The sequence below is a fragment of the Colias philodice genome, chromosome 10, assembly GCF_061535455.1.
Source record: "Colias philodice isolate Cphi_HAF_F1 chromosome 10, ilColPhil1 Martin Lab GWU primary, whole genome shotgun sequence".
NCBI lineage: Eukaryota > Metazoa > Arthropoda > Insecta > Lepidoptera > Pieridae > Colias > Colias philodice.
This window is the reverse complement of record NC_143095.1, coordinates 11,688,435-11,712,288: the sequence shown is the minus strand read 5'-3', so window position 1 is coordinate 11,712,288 and position 23,854 is coordinate 11,688,435. Positions and strand designations below refer to the sequence as shown.

The 23,854-nt window shown below is 37.6% G+C and overlaps 1 protein-coding gene across 1 annotated transcript; it reads right to left on the bottom strand.

Annotated features, from left to right (window-relative positions):
• Positions 1-741: 741 nt before the first annotated feature.
• On the bottom strand, positions 742-23,588 carry Nrx-IV (neurexin-4). The gene is made up of 26 exons (XM_089700330.1): positions 23,370-23,588; positions 23,106-23,219; positions 21,194-21,390; positions 19,587-19,728; positions 19,151-19,354; positions 17,619-17,785; positions 16,364-16,540; positions 15,941-16,102; positions 15,245-15,461; positions 14,567-14,711; positions 14,087-14,193; positions 13,577-13,702; positions 13,028-13,231; positions 12,657-12,836; positions 11,274-11,411; positions 10,909-11,045; positions 10,474-10,625; positions 10,069-10,265; positions 9,587-9,727; positions 8,663-8,842; positions 7,718-7,851; positions 6,740-7,295; positions 5,858-5,995; positions 4,468-4,559; positions 2,969-3,422; positions 742-2,568 (listed from the first exon to the last, which is right to left on the bottom strand). The coding sequence occupies exons 1-25, from the start codon at positions 23,434-23,436 to the stop codon at positions 3,324-3,326; spliced, it is 4,173 nt and encodes a 1,390-aa protein (XP_089556456.1). The 5' UTR covers positions 23,437-23,588; the 3' UTR covers positions 742-2,568; positions 2,969-3,323.
• Between the last annotated feature and the right edge of the window lie 266 nt (positions 23,589-23,854).

Here is a 23,854-nt window from a genome sequence, read left to right as displayed (position 1 = left end):
ATAAGAAAACAATTTTTTTTAAAGAAATTAATATTTATTTAGTCAGACGCCGATTCTTCTAAGTCTGTAGTGTCAGAATCAGAGTCTGTAACACTTATAATAAATTTGTAAAACAGAATAAATCTTTTTAAAATGGCCGGCCGAATGTTGGCGAACCCGGCTTGACTTGTCATGTGAACAACCGGGAGAACGAGACATTACGGCAACTGCACAAGATGGAAAGAGATAGATATTAGTTTGTCAACGCCACAGTTGATTTCAAGGTGAATGACTTTTCGTATCGCTTCTCGTTGGACGTCCTTTAGTTTATGTACTTTAAAGGCGATTATCATATTATTTCTCGGTCGTGGGTACGATTCCCACCCGAGGCAAATATTTGTGTGATGAACATAGATGGTTGCTCTGTGTCTGGGTGTTAATTTATCTATACATATAAGTATTTATTTAAAATTATATAATATATTATGTATGTTTATCAGCCATCTGGTTTCCATAACACAAGCGAAAGCTTAGTATGGGATCAGATCGTGCCGTGTGTGAAAATTGTCCTGAAAATATTTATTTATTTATATTTCTTAACACTCCCTCCATAATAATTGTGCCTTTGAGCTACGCTTGTAAGAAACGTTAATACTGCTACCATAGATAGTAATATTTATGAATGTACTGGTTCAGTCTTCAGAATTACCTAATCAACTTCTTGTTTATTTTAATGGGAAGGTAATAAAATAAAACACCAAGTTTATTTATGAATTTATTGTGATTTCGTAGTAAAATAAAAACTCTACTAACACGCTACGTGACCTCCGTGCCGACTATAAGGCACCTATCTGTCGAATCCACAAGCGAATATCATCATTTTATAATATTTTAAGTATAGAAAAATGATACTTATTTGTAAAAAGTTAATTTTATATTAACAAAATCGCGTTATAATAATTTTATTAATGCGTACATAACAATGAATTTGGTTCATTTCACAATTTATTTGTTCTTAAAATGGTTAAGGAATTACAAAAATTGCCAACACTCGCTTGTGGATACCACAATGACAAACACACAACTAACCATGTTTATTGTATTTCATATAAAAATACTTTTTACATTAAAGTAGTTATTATCGTTTAGTGTGCAGTCATTTGCAAATAATATTGTACGATGGATACGTCTTTTGTTACATAAAATACGACAAAATTATACAAATACACATAAAAATACACTAAAATAAATCGAGATTCACAAATATTCTAAAACACTGTCATGCAAAATTATTCCCTACAATGTTGGTATTTCGACTCAATCACGCAATTAAAACGTTCAAAAATCGTTATAATCACAGAAAAAAAATACTTTTAAGTAGCGGTGACATTCGTTTCTGGACGGAAAATAAAAGAAAAGCTCAGCGAACCCTAAACAACTAAACCTAAACACAAAATATCGTGACGATACAAAATAAACTACGCTTATTATAATTTGTAATTCTATAAACTAATAATTTTATTGTAAATCTAATACATTCAAATATATAAATACGAAAGTAACTAAATATACATCGATACAAAAATGTGTTACAAAATACAAAAGATACAAAATGTCAAGCCAAATGGCACGTAACGGGAGAAATTTGAAAAAACCATACAAAAATGCTATTTGTGCTTTATTATAAGTAATTTGAACTTTTAGTGCCAATATTACTAATGATTATGATGATTATATTTTCATGATTTTTTAGAATACTATATGTTATGAATTAAACGCAATTCTTTAATATTAATGAAATGTTTATTAGAATTTTAATGATAATGTTTCGTCAATACAAAAAGGCACAAGCGACGGATTTTGCATAATGCAACTATGTATTTCATAATATAAAATGACCCATATTCTTAAAATAGGATCCCGAAAATACGTGTGGATAAAATACTTTTTAACGAGATTATGTTCTTAATTAAAAAAAAAAAATATTTTTTGGAATTGCGTCGTGTCGTTTACACGATCCTTGATATTAGAAAGAGATAGTAGATTTTTTTTTTAATTACATGATATTTATTTGCTTTTGATAATGATAAATGATAATATGATACTTATATAAATGTATGCGTGAAATAGTGATTTAAACTAATTAACAGAATATACTTGCTGTGCTTGGGTTTGTCTGTATTTTTAGATGATTTTTGGCTGTTTCTAATTCTAGGTGTTTTAATGCGTGTGTAGTAAATTATTTGTCTATATGTCAACTATGATGTCATATTCGGTAATACATAACAGTCTTATATTTTGAGATTATTGCTTATATAGAATTTAAACGATAAGCTTGATTCTCGTTGAAATGTTCTGTTCTTATTCATTTATATGTTAAAAAATATAAATGGAATATTAACTATGTGTCAGTTTGTGTTTAGATACTGTGTAAATACTGATTTTATAAATTCTGAAGTATATTGAGCAATACAACTGAATTTTATGAAGAAATACGAGAAATTGATGAATAATTAATATTTTTAACAGTATCAGGTATTCAGTGGTCTATGTTATTCGCTTTTTTAAATTGTGGTTTTTAATTTATCCCTAAATACAGGGTGTCACACTATTGGTATACTAAGCGCGAAGGGACTTATAGGTTTGCATACACTGATCATGAAAAAAATACTTAAACAACAAAATTACGTCAAAAATTTTTTGCTAAATTTTTCCTGAAAATCCATGTTTTCTTCTCTGGCTTCGCGCAGCCGGCAAATAACGCTTCTCTAATTTGAGCATTTTGTCAATGAAAACATAATCTTAAACGATAGCCCACGTGCTGGTGGCAAAGCTGGGCGGGTCGCTTGTTATGGGTGTACACATAGAGTTTTAAGATTTCATCTATTTGAAAAAAAAATGCGTCTGGAATTTTTTAAGTATTTTTTACGTACTCAGCGTATGCAAAACTATAACCTCCTTTGAGCTTAGTATACCAACAGTGGGACACCCTGTATAATTGCCCAAAGTGTTAATTGTTCTTCATTATCTATTGTAATAGTGTTATGTGTTTTCCTGTCCCTACATCCTTTGCGGTGCTGTCTATATCCCTTTCGCCTCCCCTCTTTTCTTTTTAGGCAAGGTCTTCATCCTTAGCTATATAAGTTATATATTATATAACTAAACAAGTATATTTCTCCCTCCTCCTACTCGAGTACAAGTAGTAACTCACTATACAAGTAAAGTTACATAATCCCCCCTCCCCACTTGTAGTAGTGTCGTGTCTAAATGAAGCACTCCCCCCATATTCCGCTGCTCTATACTATAACAAGCCCCCCACCCTAATCACTCTTGTATGATGTGCATTAAATGAAGAACTCCCTCCGCTTGGTGACCCTCGGCCCTGTAGCTGCGGCAAGCGCTGCTGCATCGGGTCCCTCCGCGCCCTCCGCACCGCGCTCCTCCTGCACACACACACACACACACATATATTATTTAGTGTGTCCCTTAGACACATAAAAACTGTAAGAATAGAAAAAAAGACGGGTTGCACTCCGGGAGTGCCGGCAGAAGTGAAAACTTGATTATTAACGTTGAGCATGTTTGATATTTTGGAATGGTATCCGTCTTACGCTTTTTCGATCAGGTCACGTGTCCTGACGCGAGTTTAAGATTTTATATACATTACAGAAAAAGTGCTCAACGCCGCTAAAGAAGTTTTCACTTCAATAAATTCGCTCTGGCGGGTCACGAGTGGCCGAGTTAGTCAGGCGTCCGCCCCGGTTTGGCGCGAAAGGATGCGGGTTCGAGTGATCGAATTTTTTCCTATTCCTTATAAATTTATACACATTATTTAGTTCAAACAATGCAATAAATACCCAATACCCGAATATAACGCCTGTGTCCCAGCAGAACGTATGAACGTATATGCACTGAGGATGATGACGGTGAATGCAATAATTTAGTTCAATTGCAAAAAACTTTATTAGTTACCGTAACACAAGTATTTTTACTTATCACGGACACCAGTCTCTCATAAATGTTAGTTTATTAATTTATTTATGATAAGGTACCTTACAGCTAGTGATATAATTTTTGAGATGAATAAATACTAAGCTACGCCAATTAAAAGGTACACCAATAGGTAGTAAAATAATATACGTATGTGAGCAAAGACTAGTGTTAACACATATAGATTAACAATGTATGTGTTGATTGTTCATTTGTGATGAGAAAATAAATAAATTTATATTAGTAGCCACTTCGAATAAATAGAAACATGCAACATGCTAACGTTCACAAGGCGGGATTTGAATGCGCAACTTCTTATCCCTCTAAATGACGGCAGACGCAAATACAAATCCCACCTAACAACCGATTTTTTTTATATTTATACAGCATTTGAATGTCATAAAACCAATTTTATATTTATAAAATTTTACATTTACATTGTTTATTTCAGGCATTCCTATATTATAAGTAAAAACAACATATTATACAACAACATACCTGAGTGAGATATTCTCCCTTGTGTCGAGATAGCGTTCGAACCAAGACAATGGCCACAACGATCAGTAGGAGGAAAATGAAGGCCAGCACCGCTAAAAACAAAAAAATTGCCTTTATCACTACCGAATCATAATCATACACTAACTTATTTCTATTTGTATCAATGTTGATTTTCTTTTCTTAAATACGAAAAGCTCATTGTGATATTATTATGTTTTTACGATATTCGAGGAAAATTTTTCAATCATTTTGAACTGATTAGAATAAGGGCCAATTTTTCAATGCTTGGATAAAACTTATCCGTCCAATAAAGTATTACACGATGATATTAAAATGTCACGTAAACTGTCAAATACAGGTAATAAGAATACGTTTTTAAAATGGTAGTTTAATACATTATTCGACGAATAAGTTTTATCCAAGCATTGAAAAATCGGCCCTAAGTGAATAAATTTTGATGTGAAACATCTATAGGTTCACTTGTAAACCGAACGATGTTTCACATCTGCCAGGCGTCCCATGACGGCTCACATTTTTTTTTATATCACTGACATAAAAAAAAAGTCATAAACCCCTGAAACCATGTTTAGTTTATACATGTCTTATTTTTATACTAGACTAATATTAGAACAGTGTTATAGTCATTTATCATGTTGAAATGTTATAATTAGACATATATCAGCGCTGTTTTTGTTCAGCATTTTGCTGAGGCTGTCATTTGCTTCATTTAATTTTAAGATAAACTATGTTGATGTGTTTTTGGCAATAAATTTATTTTCTTTCTTTCACATGCAATCTAGCAAGTATAGTTTACAAATTCCACATTGTTTTACATTATCTACGTCTACGATGTAAGAGCTAAAGGTCTTACTAATAAAATGTTACTCATTCGCTTTGCAATGGATTAGTTATTGCAATAACCTGTCTTGTTTTTATGATTGACGTTTCACGTGAGCAAGAGCAGGACATAGCTATGGTAGAAAATGGTAGAAATTTATCCATTGTTTAACTTTTTATTAGTAAGGCCGTATATATTTATATTTATATATTTATATATTGTATTTATATATTTGACTGGCCGGTTGGCTTGGTTGGTAGTGGCCCTGCCTTCCAAGACAGAGGTCGTGGGTTCGATCCCCACCCGGGGCAAATATTTGTGTGATGAACATAGATGTTTGCTCTGTGTCTGGGTGTTAATTATCTATATAAGTATTTATTTAAAATTATATAATATGTATGTTTATCAGCCATCTGGTTTCCATAACACAAGCGAAAGCTTAGTATGGGATCAGATTGAGCCGTGTGTGAAAATTGTCCTGAAATATTTATTTATTTATTTATTTACTATATTAGTATACGATTTAAGAGCTAAATAAATACAAATACAAACTAGCAAGTATGGCCTCATCCGTGCGATGGTAGTCGAGATCCGCGTCGCTGTCCACATAGGGCGGGGGGCGGGTCTCCAGCGGCGCGGGGGGGTGGGTCACGGGTTCGACGCCGCAGAAGTCCTCGTGGAGGATACCGCCTGGGGGGACATATGGGTCGTCATGTTTGAATTATTTATTATATTATTGAAGTGAAACTTCTTTATCGGGGTTGGAAAAAAATTTAGTGTAACATGTTTTCGTTACGCGTGACATTTTTCCGTAACGCGCCATCTTTTTCTTATCCCTACCACGCGTGATTCGACGTATTTCTGTAAAGTTGCATATAGTAAATTATTTTTGGAAAAATAAGGTCATAAAGAAGTTTCACTTCTTACGTGTTTACACATTTTTTGTTTTGTATTTATTACTAATTATAACGATTACACTGAATCCTGTTAATCCACCAGGAAGAGTTAGATAGAGCGAACTCAAGAAGCGCAACTCAGCGCATGATACAAGTTTTTCGCTAAGTTTAGAACCCACTGTCGTACATTATTTGTAAATCATGTAACAACTTACTGGAAAAATATGGGACAAAAAGCTATCGCGCACGTTACCGGCTAAAATGCTACAGGAGTTGTAGTAGAGATACATAGACCTACGTAGAGCTACGAATAGACAACACGAACAAATAGGAGTGCACATTAACAGGCGGGTCCGGCTACGGCACCGCTACATATACAATTGCGGCGGAGCTACGGCACGGCTACATAACGCTACCGTAGAGGTAAGTAGAGCTAGCGCGCACGTCGAGGGTGGATCCTACTGCGGCACCGCTACATGTTAAGCAGCAGTAGAGCTCCAATACAGATACCGTAGAGCCGGATAGCGCTACAACACACCGATAGAGCGCACGTTGGCGGGCGGGTCCTGCTGGAAGAGCAGCTTGAGCGGGTAGATGTCGTCGAACTCGACGCGGCTGACGCAGCCCGCGAAGCCCTCGCTCATGCTCTCGTTGCGCCGATGTAGAGCTGCGGTAGAGCACACAGAGCTGCGGTAGAGCACAGAGCACGCACCGATAGAGCGCACGTTGGCGGGCGGGTCCTGCTGGAAGAGCAGCTTGAGCGGGTAGATGTCGTCGAACTCGACGCGGCTGACGCAGCCCGCGAAGCCCTCGCTCATGCTCTCGTTGCGCCGATGTAGAGCTGCGGTAGAGCACACAGAGCTGCGGTAGAGCACAGAGCACGCACCGATAGAGCGCACGTTGGCGGGCGGGTCCTGCTGGAAGAGCAGCTTGAGCGGGTAGATGTCGTCGAACTCGACGCGGCTGACGCAGCCCGCGAAGCCCTCGCTCATGCTCTCGTTGCGCCCGATGTACATGTACTGGATGTTGTTGAACTGTGCGTCCGCGCTCTCGCGGATGTTGAAGTGGTACTCCTGCGTCTCGTAGTTGTCCACCTGCAAAAAAAAACCATAATACTATGTTAAAAGCACGAGATACGCCAATAAGCATGTCCAGTTAGGGCATGAGCCTACGAGAGGGTTTAACACGGCCCGGTTTACGTCCGGTAGTCGGTATCTAGGAGCCACTATCGGGGCGTGTGCAAATCGTCTTGTGTACTTTGAACGGTTTGTACACAGCGCTGCAGCTGGTAAAAAACCGAGCCGTGTGCCGTCTGCCTTATACAAATTCGACACTCATTAACACAGATATCCTAAATTTATTTAAATAATCATCAAACATGTCTCCTTATGTTGTAGTTTCAAAATTACAAGTTATTTTAAATTAAAAATAATTCCAATTTTAGTATAAACTATTTAAGAGGATAATTCTACGTTACCTGTATTTAGAGGGTAGTTAGTTACTAATAATACGTTACCTGCAGAACCATAGTAGCGCCGCTGTCCTTGCGCGAGAGCCGCACGTCGTGGTACTGGCCGAGCCCGAAGTGCTTGCCCTGGAATATTATCTCCTGCCGCTCGAACCCGAAGTCGAACACCACGCGGAGACTCCCTGGGGGGAAAAAAGACGTGTGGCACTCGGGGACTGCCGCGGTAAAGCTATTGCATGCTATGCCTTCAAGCCACACCTCCGCGCCCCTCGGAGTGGGGAGCGTGAGGTTTTTTCGTTACGGAATTTCTCGATTCGGTCCCCGCGCTCAAGGCCCGCGATAGAAGCTATGCAATAGCTTAAAAAATTGTTAAGAGAGAAAGAAACATTCTTTTTTTTTTAACAGATACAGCACTACGCGCTAAGGCAACAACAAGACAAAAATATAGAAATTAGCAATAATACATATTATCATCAAAAAAAAGGACAAAAAATAAAGATGCAGTAATTTCAATTTGAAGTGATCTATTTGATATATTCTTAAAGAGTGACATGTTCAAATATATAAATTAATTGCCATTCTAAAATTGTGTTAAAAGCTTTTTTATGTTTGTTCTGAACAAATGTTCAATTTTTAATTACAGTAAACTTTTTATTACAGTGATATAGTCACTTCACTACACAATCTATATATATATAACTCAAAGGTGACTGATATAGTGATCTATCAACGCACAGCCCAAACCACTGGACGTATCGGGCTGAAATTTGGCATGCAGGTAGATGTTAGGACGTAGGCATCCGCTAAGAAATGATTTCCCGAAATTCTTACGGGAACGGGGAAAAACGGGGATGCACGTACAAAGTCGTGAGCAGAAGCTAGTATATTATAAGAAAGTAACTGCCTAAAATTACCTATAACATTTTATTAAATTATATCAATTTTGCCATTCCTTTCTCTTTCTCAAACCTAAACACATAACCTTTAACTCACCCGAGTTAGACACCATGAGCGTGAGGTACTCCCCGGATATATTCGAGTAGAATCCCAGCAGGAATCCCCTGGGGTTCGTGGTGGTGAAACCCACGCGTATCTTCTCGTTGATCGTGGACCGCCATGAACCGAGGAAGTCGTATTTCACCATTAAGTTGGGACGCAGGTTTACACCGATTTCTGGAGAATAATTATAAATTAAAGTAAGTTTCCTTAGCTGTCAGCTACTGCGTTAGAAGATATAGATTAATTTGCTTTCACACGTATTAAAAATTTTAAGTATACAAGCAAGTTTACAAGCTGTAAGTCGTTTTTAGTTAAAAAAATTATAGATTCATTTTCTTTTACATGTTTTTTTTTTTTTAATTTGAAAACATTTCGCTGAATATTTTCCCGATTTCGCAACATTTTTCATTGCTGCTCCTACTACCATTGGTTTAACCAATATGTTCAGATTGTGTTATGGCAATTCTACATTGCCACAACGCTTTGTGAAAGTTTTCATTGGAGCCAGACAATTTTGCGATGTGGTTCTCTAACTCCAATGCATTATTAGCTATTTTTTTCTCAATGAACGCCTTTGCTCTTTGAGCGTAGCATATTATAAACCTTCTATAGCAACCATACAAAAAAAATAATTATCAATACGGAGTATATCCTGAGCACGTTTAACAACCAAACTGTTCAGCTATATAAAATTGACAGATTACATTTTTTTCTAAGGGCTGATTTATCAATGATTATAAAAACTTATTCGTCGAATAATGTATAAAACTACCATTTTAAAAACGTATTCTAATTGCCCGTATCAGACAGTTTACGTGACATTTTAATACTATCGTGTAATACTTTATTGGACGGATAAGTCAACTAAATCTGAAATGTATTTATCACATGAACAAATATAAGTGTATATTCACTTACCATCAGCACAAATAGGTCCTTTGAAGGCGGTCCATCGACAGTCACAAGAATACGTGTCGTACCGCTCGAGGCACGTGCCGTTGTTGAGACACGGGGACGATATGCACTTGCCCACACAGCCTTCCGATATTCCGTAAAGACCTGATGTATTAGATTTTTTTATTAAATTAACATGTTATTCGTATAGAACTGGTGGGAGAAATGTTTGTTAAATGTTAAAAAGTTAACTAACAGATTTGAGCAAGAGTACGTATACGAGTACGTGCGCGTTGATGGAATAAATAAATAAATTATTCGCTAAATGTAGTCAGATTTTGTCACGTTACGACTAACGGTAATCAAAGTGAGTGAGTGAGTGAGTGAGTGAGTGAGTGAGTGAGTGAGTGAGTGAGTGAGTGAGTGAGTGAGTGAGTGAGTGAGTGATTGATTGATTGATTGATTGATTGATTGATTGATTGATTGCCAAGCTAAACTGAACTCACCGCGTCTCGCAATAGAGCGCAAGTCGACGGGCTTGCCGTTGAGCAGCAGCGCCCGCATGCAGCCCACGAAGCCGTCCTTGCGCTCCAGCGTGGCGCCCAGCACCAGCGCGGTCGTGAGGTGTAGGGCTCGTACCGGCTCCTTGGCTGTGCGTATCTCGTTCTTTAACGCCCCGTCCACTACTACGCGAGCTTCTTTCCTACACATCAAATATATGTGTTCAAATATAAGTGAACCATGGAGTCGTTCATATACAATAGGCGATAAAACGTAAGGAAACGTGACGTTACGTTACGTTACGTGACGTGACGTAACGTTACGTGACGTGGCGTTTCAACAAACACGAATCCAGCTTATCCAGATCTAAGTGTTTTGTTCAAATGACTTAGTTGTTCTGATGCACATACCTGTTCCTCTCAATGGAGACGGAGTGCCAGTGGTCATCAGCGAGCCTGGAGCTGGTCTCCACGGAGACACCGAGCGGCGTGTCTCCCACTTGGAACTGGAATTGAAGCTGGTCTCCGCCGATGATGGACAGCTTTATGTAGTCTTGCGGACCCTGGGGAGAGATGTTTTCGATGTAGCATGTGTCTTAAATCTATATATTACTGGAGATGTAATATTAAGCCCGGATTTTTTATCTTTTGTGTTTATTATGCGGAAAACTATCAAAAAGATATGGGCGAACATAATAGCTTCAGTTTTTGTACACAGAATTTTATGAAGGTATAGGAAAAACCTTCGAAAAAATGCGTAAAAGTAACATACAAAAAAGAACCTCCTCCTTTTCGAAAATCAGCTAATTATGTATTTATTATTTGTAAAATAATAATAAATCTTACCTTAGCATGCAGCAAAACAGCATTTTCCTTGGTCGTTTTAAACTCAAAGTAGATGTCACCACTATGGCCGAGGTCGAAAGTGGGCAGAGTGACCACCGCGTCAGATATACGGAATGTTATCTCGTTGCTGAACAAATCTGAATAAGAAATATAAATTAGAAACATAAAACATTGTATAAATTTTTTTTAATTATTTGCAGAATTAGTTACTTTAGTTTTATTGCATTCAAATCCTTTATACATTTCTTAAGAATAGAAAAAAAATCAATCACACAGTCGAAAGATGCGAGTTCGAATCTGGCCTTTTTCCATTTTTTTTTTAGGTTTTATACTATTGATCGTTCCTTATTTTGATAAACACTTACCATCTCCTTCACACAAAAGAGGGCCAAGCGTGTACCGGCCTTCTTTTTCGTCCAGATGGCTGCCTGTATCTCCGAAACGCAACTGCTTGACCGGCAAGTACTCTTTCTCCGTTATATCGCCACCATCCATTTGGAACTCTAAAAAAAGATGAAATTTTTTTTCAGAAAAACTTGGAATGTGTTTGTTTGAAATTTTATCTTTCAATATACATATTATGTTTTCACTCGGGCGCGGAACTCGGTTCGACTAAAGTTCGATTCACTGCAAATGTTTAGTTCACAATGTGTCCCCACGCAGGAGGAATTTGCAAGTCATGTTGGTGTTTTTATAGCATCAGATGTTTCGCTCGTTGGATCTGCCTCGGGTGAACATATCATGCACGTCCCAAGTACCGCACATGCGCGAGCGCACCACTACAGCACACACATACCGTGCGCATCGTGCGGCGGCCGCTCCGCGTCGCAGTTGCACCACTTGCTGGGGTCCGCGCACGCGCCGAGCACGCCGCACGCGCACATGCGCGAGCGCACCACTACAGCACACACATACCGTGCGCATCGTGCGGCGGCCGCTCCGCGTCGCAGTTGCACCACTTGCTGGGGTCCGCGCACGCGCCGAGCACGCCGCACGCGCACATGCGCGAGCGCACCACTACAGCACACACATACCGTGCGCATCGTGCGGCGGCCGCTCCGCGTCGCAGTTGCACCACTTGCTGGGGTCCGCGCACGCGCCGAGCACGCCGCACGCGCACATGCGCGAGCGCACCACTACAGCACACACATACCGTGCGCATCGTGCGGCGGCCGCTCCGCGTCGCAGTTGCACCACTTGCTGGGGTCCGCGCACGCGCCGAGCACGCCGCACGCGCACATGCGCGAGCGCACCACTACAGCACACACATACCGTGCGCATCGTGCGGCGGCCGCTCCGCGTCGCAGTTGCACCACTTGCTGGGGTCCGCGCACGCGCCGAGCACGCCGCACGCGCACATGCGCGAGCGCACCACTACAGCACACACATACCGTGCGCATCGTGCGGCGGCCGCTCCGCGTCGCAGTTGCACCACTTGCTGGGGTCCGCGCACGCGCCGAGCACGCCGCACGCGCACATGCGCGAGCGCACCACTACAGCACACACATACCGTGCGCATCGTGCGGCGGCCGCTCCGCGTCGCAGTTGCACCACTTGCTGGGGTCCGCGCACGCGCCGAGCACGCCGCACGCGCACATGCGCGAGCGCACCACTACAGCACACACATACCGTGCGCATCGTGCGGCGGCCGCTCCGCGTCGCAGTTGCACCACTTGCTGGGGTCCGCGCACGCGCCGAGCACGCCGCACGCGCACATGCGCGAGCGCACCACTACAGCACACACATACCGTGCGCATCGTGCGGCGGCCGCTCCGCGTCGCAGTTGCACCACTTGCTGGGGTCCGCGCACGCGCCGAGCACGCCGCACGCGCACATGCGCGAGCCGGGCTGTGCGCCGGCCCAGTAGTCCATGCGCTGGCCCGTGCGCGACACCCACCACGCGAACGGGTGGAAGTTCGCCTCCTCGCCTGACATACACGAAAACAACAAAATTAGATTCAAAAATTTCAGATTAAAAAAAAATAATTTTCAAAAAATGGCAATTTTTTGTGAAATACGGTTCAAATGCACGACAAAATACATAGTACACAATTCATTAACTAAAAAAATCCATCCTCAAAGGACCAATCCCCCCTTTTGCCCCCAGACAAACACTCACTGGGCGAGTTGAGCAGTCTCGAATGCCGGCACATATAATCAAGCCGCTGTGAGCACGTGTGCGACCTGTTGAGCAGCGCCTCTAGCTGCGCCCGCGTCGCGTCGTACTCTATGTCCTGTCTGAAGCTGCCGGGCTCCTGGTACCCGTCGACTACAGACCCGCCAGCTGCCGCGTGACGCACCGCCGTTATGATTCGACCGTCCGCTGGAGGAAAGTAATAAAGTTATTTATTTTAGTAACAGTCATTTACAGAAAAAAATACGCAATAATAATGTAATTAGTTTCTAAAACAAATAAAGTTAAATAAATAAAATCAAAATGTATTTGACAGAAAATTGATGAAATAAAACAAGCGTGTGTGCTTAGCAAACGTGTCAGAAATTTATTTATTTTTTTCAGTTTCATATTATTTTTCACTGGTCGTTACGACTACCAAACGTAATCAGAACAAAGAAGTACTAACACAAAATAAAAGGACCTGACATAAGATTCAACTATAAAGTTTTTTTTTACTATAAAAAAGTATTTAAACACGTCCACAATACTCACAATAAGCCTGACAAGTGACCGGGAAGGCGGGCAGAGGTCCGGACCCGTCCACGTCCACGTGTATATCCGCGGAACGGGTCAGACCCGCTGCGTTCGCGTACGCTTGGCACGAGAGCGGGTGGACCGCTGCAAAATATACAAAATGATATAGAAATAGCAACTTAATAGAAATTAATAATATTAATCATCCAATTTCAACTGTTACACCGTTTAAATTTGATATAATGCGTGAAAAGGGATATATTATGTTAACGATATGCTATTCATCCATCCAATAGGTACATAAAAAAGTATATAATAGAACTTAAAAAGTATACTTTTGAAGAACTTTGTAATAATAATTAAAAAGGCAACCTTCAAAGTGTAAACTGCAACATATTACATTTGAAATATTACGTGCAATGTTCGCACACTTTTCCAATTTTATTGTTAGCATTATAATAAAGAAATAATATCTTTTTCGGTTCTCAACTGAACATTTAATCTATTAAAATATAACAGAATACATACAAGAATGGCAAACAGCGCCCGCGTATCCCGTAGCTGAACAATCGCACGTGAACTCGTCCGCGGTCTGCACGCACACGCCGCCGTGCTCGCACGGATTCGGGTTGCATCTGTACACATTATTCAATTGAAATCAATATTGCATTAAATCTATAAAAAACAAGAAATAATAGTAAAAGATGATTTATTTGTCCAATAAATATCATCGGAATTAAAAATTTTATTATGACCATGTCTTTTTTCTTCAAATATAACAATGAACATTCAGAATCCTACATCTGAAATGTATATTGTATCTGCATTGCCCTTTAATTTGTGTTATCTATGCGTCGAATCTATCCTATGTAATATTCTTTTCTTCTTTTTTCTAACCAAGGACACTTGGTTTTGTAAATTTAAAGAAGTATTGTAACAGCGAACACATAATATAACGTTTGCAAAACGGCTTTTTTGAGTCTTTCCCCGAGGTAACCCCATCCATACCTATCAATCATGTGGCAGGCATCGAACACGATCTCGTTGGGGCAGCAGAACTCCTCGGGCTTCCAGTCGGTGGGCAGGCGGTAGTTGCCGTCCAGGGCGATGCGCCGCATGCACCCCACGAACCCGCGCGGCGGCCCTTTGCCCCCTGCACACAACAAACATATGAATTTTATTTCGTGTTTCAATTATTTAACCTCTCAACCACCGAGCGGCCAGATCCGACCGCGACACAATAGATTTTCTATTGTGTCTGTGATTCCGGGGCCTGATGGACTAATACTAGTCGTGCCACGCGTATTCTGTAAAGTTTCAGCAAGTTTGACTTTTTGCACACATAGACGAAATAAAAATATTAGAAAGAACAAATTAGGAAAAAACATGCACTATCTATTTTTTTAAGACACAAGCTTGAGATATATAATATATTCACTCTGAGTTTGTACAAAAAACTATTGCCCCAATTCCACAGGCTGTGATAAAATGTGAAGTTTTCTACTTTCGTATGAAATTTATAAAAACTAATTTAGAAAAAAAAATTTACTAAGTATAGCAAAAGCCCAGCAACATAATACAACATTTTCTCAAAAATTAAATTTATTTTACAATACAAATAAACGAATTATACGTTCCACCTCCATAGTTCCACTCAAAAAAAATATTTTTTTGTTTTCAACTCACCAGCAATATAATAAGTGCTGCCTGTAAAGAACTTAAGTTTCTTCGTAGTCTTCACAGGTCTATAGTCGACCGCTAGCGTGAGCGTGTCTGGTGCCAGCGTGAGGACCAAGGCATGCCAACGTCCATCATTGTATGTGTCTGCGTAGTTATCTAGTTTGATTTTGGGCGAACCCTCTGTGAATAGCTCGACTTTCACTTTACCCTCTTCTAGGAATACCTGTAAGGATGAATTTATTAGTTGTTTTTTCCGTTAAGTGTTTTTTTAAATTTATAACAGTTATTATCCTAATACAAGGTGATAGATCTCTAAAAAGAAATATTTAAATCAATTCCGCCATTCTTGAGTTATAAAGTGTGTATCTTATATGATTTTCTTTTATTAAGATTAGTTACTATGCTAAGCTGGATATGATTATATAAAAAAAAATGGGTGACGTAGTTTCTCATCTATGACAAGAAAAATTTTAATGGTATATGATTAATAAAAAAATTGCAATTCTTCACACACACATAAAACAAAACTAGATAGAATGACAGCCTGAAATAACACAATCAATGTACCAATGAGTTAAATCACCATATAATTAGCACGTACCTATTTGTACCGCTTCATTGTTTGTGTATTATTTTTGTTTGATTTTGTTTTGTTTTGTGTGTGCAATAAAGTGTTTTTTTATTTTTATTTATTTATTTTACCTTAACATATCCTTCAGATTTAAACTTATGGTATATCAACAGTCCATGCATCTCATAGGTGCGGAACTCCAGAGACACGTTGAGTGTATTCCCTCCGGAGTAACCGCGTAATTTCGCGTAAGAACCCTCTTTTAGGAACGTCACTGGCACTATTGGTGGTTCCTGTGTAGAATTAATTATTTAGTTTTTTTTATAAGAAATATGAAAGAAACAATATTCAAATACATAGTTAAGTTACATAGTTAAGTTACATAAGTACATCTAAGTATATGTTACAGTCAAAGCTCATTGACAATCATAACCACTTTTGATTACAAAATATCTCAAAACGTTTTTGAGCAACCTCCTTAGTAAAAAGTTGTTTTGACTGTCTATGAGTTTTAACAGTAACATATACATATAATTTAATAATACTATACTCACAGGACAATTATACAGCGTGTTCACTTTCTGATACTTGAACGGCTCCCCTGTATCGTAGCCCTCCTTAAGTTGCGCTATAATGTTGGTAGCGTTCAGGTACATGTTCTCCACGCACCCTGTAAAGTTCTGCTTCACTACTAGACCCTCTTGCGAGTTGGGCACTCCTCCGATGTACATCTGGGAGTATAATAAATAGGGTTATTACCTATGATATATAAAAAAGCTAGATACGTTACCCGCTCTCTATTTTGGCAAGAAAAAACTCAGCTAAGTGCCCGAGTTTCACTTAGTCACGCACCATTCAGCGTCGTGGCTGGACGTTCTTTTTATATTTTAATCGGCAGTTGTTATTACGAAGTACATGAGTGAGACATGTATTATGTCTCGTGCGTGAGAGTGAAAGAGAGAACAACTGTATTGGTGATAATGCGTTAGTAAGTAGGTATGTATTAATTACGCTGTTTTTTAGTGCAATGATGTTGGCGTATGCCGCGTCTACTAGTATAATAGAGTCATTGGGTATTATAGTTTTTAACCGACTTCAAAAAAAAGGGGGTTATCAATTCGGGAGGTTACCACCGACATCAAACCTATTTAATAAATAGCACATCTAAATAATATGTAGTAATTAATAATATCATTGTTTATTATTTTTTACTTTTCCGTATTTGAAGTCAGTTTTTTTTAACGTAGTTATTTTTTTTTACCCTTAAAATGAAGCTTCAAGTTTGTTAGTCGACTAGACGCTCGTTCCGGCTCACACAGGACACGACACAGGTTAAAAACGAAGTAAAATATAGCCTATGTTACTTCGTGCTACTGTAGCTTTTTATTAGTGTAAAAAATTATTATTAATGGTGCAGTAGTTTTGGAGCCTATTCAATACAAAGAAACAAAAATATCTTTCTCTTTAGAATATTAGTTTAGATGTATTTAAGAAAAATTCACTAGGTAGCATGCACTTTGTAAAACACATTCATATGAGAAGTATATATTTGAGTATATATCTTTAATCTATGTTTATGCCAAATAAAAAAAATGTTTTTTATCCCAGAAGTTTAGGAGTTAACAGTAATCATCTTTTTCATAGTATTGTAGTTGAATTCATAGTAGTCGAATTCACATGCGATCGCGATTTGCACTGCAATCGTCCACTGCAATTCTAACCTTAAAAAAAGGTCCTTCGAGCCGGATTTTTCAGCAAAACTACCGTAATTTTATATATTTTTGTTAATTTATTCAATTTTCAACTCACCGCTCTATTAAGATTCAGTCTAGAGAACTCTCCTCTAATTCTGCCTTGCACAATAACTCGATCCACTGAGAATATGATGTTCCTTCTATTCCTGGAGATGACTACATCATGCCAAATGTTGTCGTCGAGCAGACTGCCTACAGAGAGAGATGTGGCTGCGCCGGAACCTACAAAACATATTTAATTTTAAAGTCAAACTTCTTTAGGCGCGTTGAGAGTAAAATTTCAAGCTCGCGTCATAATAATACCGTCACGTCATGTAGTAAGGCGATGATGATGATTGATGGTATCTTTGAATCTTGCCAAAGAAGTTTCACTTCTGACACGTGTGCTTCGCACACGCGCTCTATTATTTTTTTGTTTCCCAATTATTTACGGGACGACGTGGTCGCTAAGCGACAAAGTTTCTTGAGAGATAAATAAAATAAATGTTTCCCTATAATATACCCATGTAATTTTCCCTTACCCCTTAACCCTTTCCTAAACTCAGCAAATATTCTAAATATGAAAAGTAGACAAAAACTATTTATGGCTAGCTTTCTATTCGACCTCTTAAAGACCAAACGCCCAGCTTACTTATTTGAGAAGCTTATGTGGCGAAAAGATGGTGGTTCTAACCCAGTAAGACTCGGAACCAATATTTTCTGTATACCAAAACATAGAACTATGGCCTTCCGCGGCAGTTTCAAATACTTTGCAACAAAATGTTGGAACGACATTCCTCCACCCATGCGCAACATTAGTAGCAAATTAAGATTTAAAACTGTTTATCGGGAGTACCTTTTAGGTATCCAAAAATCTATTTAATAATAATTTTCAATAGTTTTTATTTTATTTATTTATTTTCCTCTTTTGCATAGTTCTGTTACTGCCGTGAACCATTAGTAACGTGTACCATCTGATTGATTATGTTTTTAATATTGTCTAAATTGCTATTTATTGATATTTTATATTTACTAAAATTGTTTTCGTTATTTTTCCTTTATCTCTCCATATATTTAACATTATTTATACTTGTTTATTTATTTAAGTTTTATTTTTTATTTTTCTGCCCTCTAGAGGCATTGGCAGAATATCAGCGTCGGGGTTTTTCAACCCTGACATATATGCTGAGCCAAGGCCTGTTCGTAGAACACTGTGCACATTAAATGTATCCGTTTCTTTTTTATACTGTGTTTTTTGTGTCTTTTGATTGATTTTATGTTTTGTGTTTGTAATATGTATATTTTCTTGTGTTCTATGAATAAACGTGTTATCTATCTATCTATCTATCTATCTAATTGATAAAGTCAAAACCTTCCAAACTGCTAGTAAATAACTTTATTCGGTATACGGTATATTCTATTATCTATATTATGACGGTCGAAATGGCTTCCATATGAAGTGTAATTAAATAAATGAACGTTTGAATTTGATTCAAGTATCAAGTATTTTCACAATACTTTTTTTGAGGAAAACATAGTATAACATCAATTCCCAAATAAAAAGAAACTATACGCCATTCATAACCTATTTTTTCCAATTTAACTTACCAAGATCAACATTAAGCACAAGTCGGTTATCCCTCAATTGCAGCGCTATATAATCCCCCTGAGTGCCTCTAGAGTACAGCAGAGCCCCGGAGGCGACACTAGTCTTGAACCGGAATCGAACTGTTTCCCGGGACGCTGATATGGGATCCCGGAGAAGGTCTATCTTCACTAGTGATGTACCGTTGAAGAATAGCGTATCGGCAACTAGAATATAAATAAATTATGTATTATTTGTCATTTTACAATAGTTGTCAGCGGCTGATTGGTGATTTAATAACTTTAACAGAAAATGGCAAAATACGTTTTATGTGAAGTCACAATTTAAAAAAACAAGTAGAAAAGAAAATTTGTTTTTAACCGATTCATCAGTGATCATCAAAAGTGTAATACTTTGGATGATCGCTTTAAAGATATATCCAAGACATTAAATACATACCATAATCACAGCCGTACAGTTCGACTCTCATCGATATCTTGTCCCGCCATCTCATGGGATTGATTCTTATATACTGAGCTATTATAGGCACTTCGAATTCGTTCTTCACTACCGTGTTACCGTCGTGGTTACCTTCGAACATCTGTAATTATTTATGCACACGTTTTAATGAGTGTATTGTTTTGCATAATCATTTGTTTTACAATACTTACGTACAATATACAGTGTTAAAGAGGGTATGGTTTGCTTTTAAAGTTATACAAATTTTATTTCCAATATTTCCTCAAAATAATAGTAATATGCTGAATTTATCAAAAGTATATGTTCCTCTTTTGACCACATAAATTTGTCTTCTCTCAAAAGGATACTCCGCTAGCGCTACTATTGGTCATTATGCTTTATATAGTGTGCCCACGTTCAGTATACTCAATAGAACTTATAAAAACGTGTTAGATAGCCCATTTATCGAGGAAGGCTATATATCATCACGCTAAGACCAACAGGAGCGGAACCACGTGGGTGAAACCGCGGAGCGCAGCTAGTCCTTTATCAATTACTACTTACTCAATAGATAATTTACCACAACTGAAACTTGGCAATTTATTTTATTTAAAAGGCACTTATTTTATTTAAACTTAGCACCAAATACCTATTTTTATATTCTACTTTTAGTTTTAGTGTTAATAGTGTTTACAAAAACAATAGTGTGCATATCTAAACTATGTTAGTTATACCAAAACTCATAGTACATGCTTAATATTAGAAAGGTCAAAGTTAATATTAAAAGTATTTACAAAAATCTACATTACTATACACATTGGATTTATACCAACAATGTTGAGTTATATTTTGTAGAATAACTATTCAAAAATGTAATTTAAAAACCTATGAGCTGCAAGTAGACACGTGTAGACATAGACAAGACAAGACACAGTATGAATGAGCTACTGTATTTAGAGAATTGATTGTTGTTATTATCTGTAAATTATGATTGAAAATATCTGCAAACTATATTGACCATAATGATACATTGAAACCAATCTTATACACCATTAAATAAGATTGCAAATCCAACAAAAAAACCCCTTCAACCTGCGCGTATCCTTCCGCGTCGGTCAGATCCCTCCAACTCTCGCCATCATCGCAGTACTGTATCATGTACTCGGAGACGAACTCGTCGGTAGCGAACCGGCCCCTCGTGGCCACCGCGCGCAACTCCCGCCGCTTGTGCAGGTTTATCGTCAAGTGCTGGTAATACGAGCTCTCTTTCGCCGTCCATGCTGATGTCCCTTCACCGTTTAGTGTTTGTTAGTAAGTTGTGATACAGTGCAAATGCAGCTTTATAACCGATTGGCTATGGTAAATAATGATTGCTGCATTTAAACTGTATGAAAGTACTGTTAATAGATTTAGTATTTGATATTACTGATAAGTTATAGTTAAAGAACTACTTCAAATGTTTAATTCTACATTCAAACTCTAATAGCGAAGCAAACTAAAGAAGGTACATAACCCATCACCTATACAAACATAAATCACTAACACAAGCATCTAAACGTGCAGATACAACCACCACGATTCTCGTTTTAGCCCCACCACCAAATTACCTTGACTTCACCCCCCGCCGCTTTATACTGCGCGTAGTCAAGTCCGTTACTACCATAGCTGATATGATACTCTTGGACGTATTCCTGCGAATGCGCTCGTCCCTGTGTCGATATTCGAGTGACATTCTTCACCGAACCCAAATCTATGACGAGTTGTTGGTCAAAGTCATTCTCGGACGCCGTCCACGCGTTCAAACCTTTTTCCAATTTTGCATTTTAGTCTTTACATCTAGTTTCGTGTCTGTTAGTATGTTTGGACGTTAGTGGAAATCAAATACGCAATTTTCATAACATTTTATTTAACCCATATACATGTTAGCCCTTTAACCTACGATCTACAAAACAAAACCACACACTAACACACACCTAATGAAAATAACATTTTAATAAGGTTTTGGCTTCTTTTTTAAGAAATCACTAGTAAATTTTGGGTCTGGTTCAACCAATGGTTTTGCATCCTCGAACAGTTCTTCTATAGTTAAGCATTTAAATGGAACAATTTCACTGTTTATCCCATCTTTAACTTTTATTGCAACGGCCACACTATATAAATCATTTAACAATGTTTCTTCAAAAGCATAATCTTCTATAAGTACATCATTCTCATATAAAACTGTGCTTGTAGTTATTTCACCAACTTTTAACTCTTCTTTTATGGAGAAACTAAGAGCTTCCAGAGAAGTTGTAATTCCCACACCAATGTTCTTCACATAACTTTCTTTCAAACACCAAATACGGTAAAAACATGCCATCTTTTGAAGATCAGAGTGATAACTATGAATTTTCTTCCATTCATGTTCAGATAGTTGCCTTCTCATTAGGCGAAAGAAATCTGGTATATCCTTGTTAACAGGAGATTCAATTGTCATAACATCAATACCAATATTTTGTGCAGTGTTACCAGCTAAGACAACAAAGTCACCTTGATGGGATACATTAAAATGTACTGATGTATCAGTGCCTAACAAATACGGTTTCCCATTTTCATCCCTACCAACTTGTATGGATTGATAGGGAATATCAGTTGCGATACTGAGATACTTCCTAATCATGAGTCGTCCAACTAAACTCGACTTAGCATCTTTGAGAAAGACAAATTTTGAGATTCTATGCTTTTCCTCAGGTTGAATGTAGCTTGAAGCAGCTAAAATCTGAGCTTCAGTAGGATTCCATTCGCTGGCATTAAATGCCCATCTTGTATTCTTTGCTGCCATTTTTATTTTGTGGATGGGAAGAATTATCTTGTATTCCTTATATGTGTTTACGTAATTAGTCAACAGGGATAGTTTTTTATACCATGTGTGAACCTGTTGACGAATTAATCCTGTTTCAGGGTTTATCTAGCACTCTCAAGCTAAAAACTTAAACGCAATAAAAAAGAAAACAAAATTTGCATGCACAATTTAAATTAAAACAATCTCATAAGGGGAAATAGCATAATATGACTGAAAGTTTATTTTCCCATAACCTTTTTGCTTTCATGTCAGGTTACATAAAAAGTTTAGGGCAAATCCATAATTTAAAATCTATTCAACCTGTAAAACATTAAGCTATAAAGGATTATGGGAAAATATGTATGTATGTGTAGGTAAATCCTATAAGATATTAAAAACAAGGATATTCTAAAACTACAATGAACAATGCTCAAACTACTCACACAATAGCAAATTAAATCAGTGACCTTGCACCTAACAAAACTATCAAATAATTGATTTTGAAATATCAAAAATACAAGTTCCAATAAGAGTTTTTCAATATTGTAATATTTTTAAGAACAGTATTCAGTCAGATATAAAACATTGGCTTTGTAATAATTCTTGAAACAATTATGTGTTATGAAGAAATATGAGGAACTACATAAACAAAATGCATATTGGTATTTGATTGGTAAAAGCTAGAGGTATAAACTTACCATGTAATTTAGCATTATCCGGTCCTCTTTCCCGTAAGCTAGAAGTAGCAGTCAATTTAGCGTAGTCTAACAGAGGTTCATTACATTCGTAGTCGTAATAATAACGGACTGAATCTGAAAATACGTACATTTATAACATGAAAACTGTTCATAAAAATTTGAAGACTCAAGTAAGAAATCAAGTGCAAGCAACATAATAATTTTCGATTTTAAATAGCAGTTAAATGAGTTAATTGTTTAAAGTTTATATTGATATGTACTAACCTGATTTTGTACTTGATATGCTAAAACAAAGCACCACAACAAAATAATACACAGGGCTGCTCATCATAACTTCATATTTAAACCAAATTGAAGCAATAAATACAAATTATGAGTTAGTCACAAATTCAAATAAAATTGTTTGATCATTAGATTCGGCGTTGTCAACTTGTCATATCGCTCACCAAAGGACAACACCCAACTCCGGTTTCACCGGTTTATAACGTTTTTACTGAATAAATCTGCGGATGCGATTGGTTAAAATTTGGTAACATGAAGTTTAACCAATAATAATTTACATTTATTACCATAGACAATTTTACATAGCATAATTTATTTCTGTTATTCACGAATACAATTGTTTAACTTATGGAGTGTGCATAATATGAATATAATATTGGAAATGGCAATTGGCAAATATTATGCTATGATATAATACGAACATCAGTTTCTTAGCTTCTAATTACCAATATTATTTTTTTGGACCA

Bases quoted from the DNA above. Each gene is read 5' to 3' on its own strand.
- Nrx-IV (XM_089700330.1), bottom strand. From the start codon at position 23,436: ATGATGAGCAGCCCTGTGTATTATTTTGTTGTGGTGCTTTGTTTTAGC. The intron at 15,462-15,940 runs GTAAAATAAATA...TCATCCTTACAG, and splicing joins AATCTGAAGGATATGTTAAG to GTATTCCTAGAAGAGGGTAA. The intron at 8,843-9,586 runs GTAAGTGAATAT...ATTATTCTCCAG, and splicing joins AGGACCTATTTGTGCTGATG to AAATCGGTGTAAACCTGCGT.